General features: G+C 34.4%; 1 protein-coding gene across 1 annotated transcript in view; it reads right to left on the reverse strand.

Annotated features, from left to right (window-relative positions):
- LOC107758139 (receptor-type tyrosine-protein phosphatase O-like) overlaps positions 1–4,454 on the reverse strand; it is a 50,679-nt gene that overhangs the window by 31,082 nt on the left and 15,143 nt on the right. Inside the window, exons 5-8 of the mRNA XM_016575807.1 lie at positions 3,326–3,775; positions 3,016–3,044; positions 2,393–2,513; positions 1,655–1,692 (exon numbers count right to left, since the gene is read on the reverse strand). Of these exons, the coding sequence (XP_016431293.1) occupies positions 1,655–1,692; positions 2,393–2,513; positions 3,016–3,044; positions 3,326–3,775 (638 nt within the window). The remainder of the gene's footprint in view (positions 1–1,654; positions 1,693–2,392; positions 2,514–3,015; positions 3,045–3,325; positions 3,776–4,454) is intronic.

Here is a 4,454-nt window from a genome sequence, read left to right on the forward strand (position 1 = left end):
CAGCTGGGCTGAGATACATACACATTTAATGACTGCAGAAATATGTTAATTCTGTACACACATTTTCACAATTGTGACCGACCATAAAACACAATTATTTTTACACACATTCAAAACATTTAAAAAATAATAATTATTGATTATTTCAAAGGGATATTTTCATGTCTGAAAAAAATGAAGGGGTTAATTAGCACCTCGGACCTCGCCTGCATGCAGAGTCCCATTAAATATGATTATAATAATTACGCATAAACGCAATATTTGTATTCCTCCCGTCTCAGCCGTGACTCATGAAGCATCATAATTAGCATCTCTACAGATCATCTGAGCTGCTTCAGTAAATGATTACAGGAACGAGGATTCTGACTCCAAACCCTACATTAAAGCAGATTTTCAGTCAAATGAACTGCACCAGACTCATTTTAGTTTTACTGAGATACTATAGTTTCAATTTATCTTTTGTAATTTAATATTAATACTAAAGCATTATTCAGACTATTAAGAAACAAACAAAAACTAACCAATATGAACAAAAACAACAAATTTACTAAAACTACTAAAATAAAGTAAAACAGAAAATAGACTAAAAAACTCAAACAAAACCTTTTGATTTTTTTGTAATTTTTAGTAATTCTTCTTCTTTTTTTGTATGCCTATTTAGTTTTTTATTAATTTTGTTTTGGTTTTAGTTTGTTATTTTAGTACATGAAGTTAAACTAAATAAAAATAAGAAATGCAACTAGATGAAATTTATATATTTACAATATGATAGATAGACAGACAGACAGACAGACAGACAGACAGAGAGACACAGATAGATAGATAGATAGATAGATAGATAGATAGATAGATAGATAGATAGATAGATAGATAGATAGATAGATAGATAGATAGATAGATAGATAGATAGATAGATAGATAGATAGATAGATAGATAGATAGATAGATAGATAGATAGATAGATAGATAGATAGATAGATAGATAGATAGATAGATAGATAGATAGATAGATAGATAGATAGATAGATAGATAGATAGATAGATAGATAGATAGATAGATAGATAGATAGATAGATAGATAGATAGATAGACAGACAGACAGACAGACAGACACAGATAGATAGATAGATAGATAGATAGATAGATAAGACACAGAAATAGATAGATAGATAGATAGATAGATAGACAGACAGACAGACAGAATGATAGACAGATAGATAGATAGATAGATAGATAGATAGATAGATAGATAGACAGACAGATAGATAGAATGATAGACAGATAGATAGATAGATAGATAGATAGATAGATAGATAGATAGACAGACAGACAGACAGATTCGTACAGTAATCTAATTACACTGTTGAAGATGTAATTAGTAACTAGTAATTAATTACTTTTTTAGAGTAACTTACCCAACACGGATACCAATAATATCAAGAAAAAAACAACGTTGTGCATAACGCGGGACTTTTAATTGCAAACACGCCTGAAATGCACCAGGACTTTTATTTTGAAACACGAGGCCGTATCGTGATTCCTGTTAATCCATCCCTAAAGATCTCTGACAATGATGAAAGGCCTTTAGATTGAATGTAGGACTCTTTAAGGACAGCGTGTGTGATGTTAAGCAGTTAGCGGTGTGTGTGGTTACCACAGAGGCGATGACGGACGCGGTGGCGGCGATCTCATCTGATAATATTACCGAATATGATCCAGATGCAGTACTTGATAAAAATGCAATTTGCTCAAAATGTTGCTTTTCTTATGAAACCTACCTACATTCAAGTGATGATTAAAAAACAATGCTTGAAGCTAGAATTAAACAGGTTTTTTTGTTTGAAAGTAGAGGGTCTGATTTTATTGTGATGTATTGCGTGTTCAGATATTCACACAACAAAATATTCTGCGGGCCATGAAATTTTAGTGAAAATCAGCAAAAACGCTGGCGGGGAAAGAGTTCATTATAAACACATTGACGCACATTAATGTGGCTTACTTCCACGTTGAAAAATAAGGTGGATAGTTGTAAGTGAAGATAGCAAAATAAAGTGAACTGTGACATATTAAACCCAAAAACTCAGTACAATTTGGGATTAAAAATGATTCAGACACTTTGAGCTGAGCATGTTTTTCTTTAATTGCTAATGCGATCTTTTTACACCACAGACTGAACTAAATAAAGCATTGCTTGGTAATCGGTTGAGCTAGATTGGTATTATCTAATTGTGTTCTTATATTTAACAGCTGAATTCATTACATACCTTTCTATCATGATCAAGATGAGTTTGTTCTGACACAGTTCAACTCTGAGCCACTTTCTAAACTATAGCAAATAAACCGTGGTAATGTGAGAAATGCTGAAGCTTGGTTTGACTGTCTTTGCACTCACCGATGTCGATGATGACCGGCTCGGACGGGGGACTAACCAGCGGCCCGTTCGTGTGATAAGCCATCACTCTGTACTGAGCGCCGGGGGTCAGGCTGCTGATGATGTCACTGGTGATGTTCTCCTATCAGAGAGCGGAGAGCGGGTCACGTGACATGCTGTGATACACTTTTACAGCTACACTATTAACATGAAACGTCTGGTATAAGGGTTAGACGGTTCTCCGTCAAAATAAACGATTGATGGTTTAAATTAAGACCATAAATATTAGTACTGTAATGTTACGGTTGTAATGCAAATATATATAATATATATATATTAATCTATTTCAAATACTCAGTTTTTATTTTGCAGTGAAATATTATAACAGTAATATTTTTTTTGTTTTTATTTAGTTATAAATTAATCGATTTCAACTGGCTCGCGGTTCATCGTTACATTCCTATTCATTTATAACCGTCTTATTTCGATTTATTATTACTGCCTATTTCAATTCATTTATTATTTTTATTTATTTATTTAAACTTTATTTTGATTTATTAATGATTACTCCCTATTTTACTTCATTTATTATTGTATTTATAAATGTTTTATTCAATTTATTAATTCTTACTGCCTTATTTCACATCAACGCTGACTGTTTTGGTGGAGTTTCCTGCTCAAACAACAAGGAAATAAACACAGAAATGACCAGTGTTGGGGAGTAACTAGTTACATGTAACGGCGTTACGTAATTTAATTACAAAAGAAATGTAACTGTAATCAGTTACAGTTACTAAGAAAAAATGTGTAATTAAATTACAGTTACTTATGAAAATGTTAACGATTACAAACGGGATTACACCAAAGTAACCTTCCCAACACTGGAAATGACTATAAAGAGGGTTTACACAAACATCAGGTTTTTTGCTGTGTAAAACACGCGATGATTCTCACCATCGCGGTGGATGTAGATGTTGAATCCGTCGTAAGCGGTGGGCGGCCGCGGCGGTAACCAGCGCAGCTCCAGCAGGATGGGCGGCAGTGGCTTGGGCATCACACTGGGTTCAAAGGTCACATCCATCGCTGACCCCGGCTCATTAGAGTCCTCATATTCTGGCACCAGCACGTTCACAAACTCCTCCTCCTGCTCCTCGGTGGGGGCGGGGCTTCCTGTCAGCTCCGCCCACAGCAGCTCAGTGCTGTTGGGTTCGGCTGTGCTGCTATAAACAGTGACGTTGTTTAGTGGCGTCTGCGTGACGCTCATCTCCACACCGTTCACTTCCTCTTCCTGTTCTTCAGCCGCAGGGACGTCACGTGCCCGCCGGAGGACTGATGCATTGTGGGACGCTCCTCGACCGCTGAGGTGGATGATTTTGAGCGACACGTTGAGAGGAGGATTCGGGACTGGACATGAGAAATTAAAACAAAACAAACACTATTTATCATATTTAACTAGAGCTGTCAAACGATTAATCGCGATTAATTACATCCAAAATAAAAGTTTTTGTTTACATAGTAAATGTGTGTGCACATTTGTATATATTTAGGAAGCATGTATATATTTAGGAAAAATGTTAAGTTTTAATTTATATATAATATAAATTATATGAATATAAATATATACATGTAAATATTTTCAAAATATATACTGTATGTGTGTGTATTTATATATACATAATAAATATAAACAGTACACACACATATATATTATGTAAACAAAAACTAAATTTTTGGAAGCGATTAATCGCGATTAATCATTTGAAAGAACTATATTTAACCAAAATTAGATTGATTAAAGGCACAATATGTAAGTTTTCGCCACTAGAGGTCACATTTTCAAAACAAAGGCAAAGCTTGATGACGCTATGGAAGAGGATGTTCACGGATAAGCTAATGAATTAATTTTTTTTATTATCTGTACCTTGCACAGTTGTTCAAACAGCAAATAAATTACACAGAGAAAGCGAGCAAAGAACATTTACATTGTCAAAGAACATTATGACTGACTTCAGTCTAGCGCAAGTTTAAGCACTCTCAAAAAACCCCCCTTATAATCAGTAAAGCCTGTCTATACATTGTTTGA

Source organism: Sinocyclocheilus rhinocerous, unplaced genomic scaffold, assembly GCF_001515625.1.
Source record: "Sinocyclocheilus rhinocerous isolate Xijiao unplaced genomic scaffold, SAMN03320098_v1.1 scaffold2911, whole genome shotgun sequence".
Lineage (NCBI taxonomy): Eukaryota > Metazoa > Chordata > Actinopteri > Cypriniformes > Cyprinidae > Sinocyclocheilus > Sinocyclocheilus rhinocerous.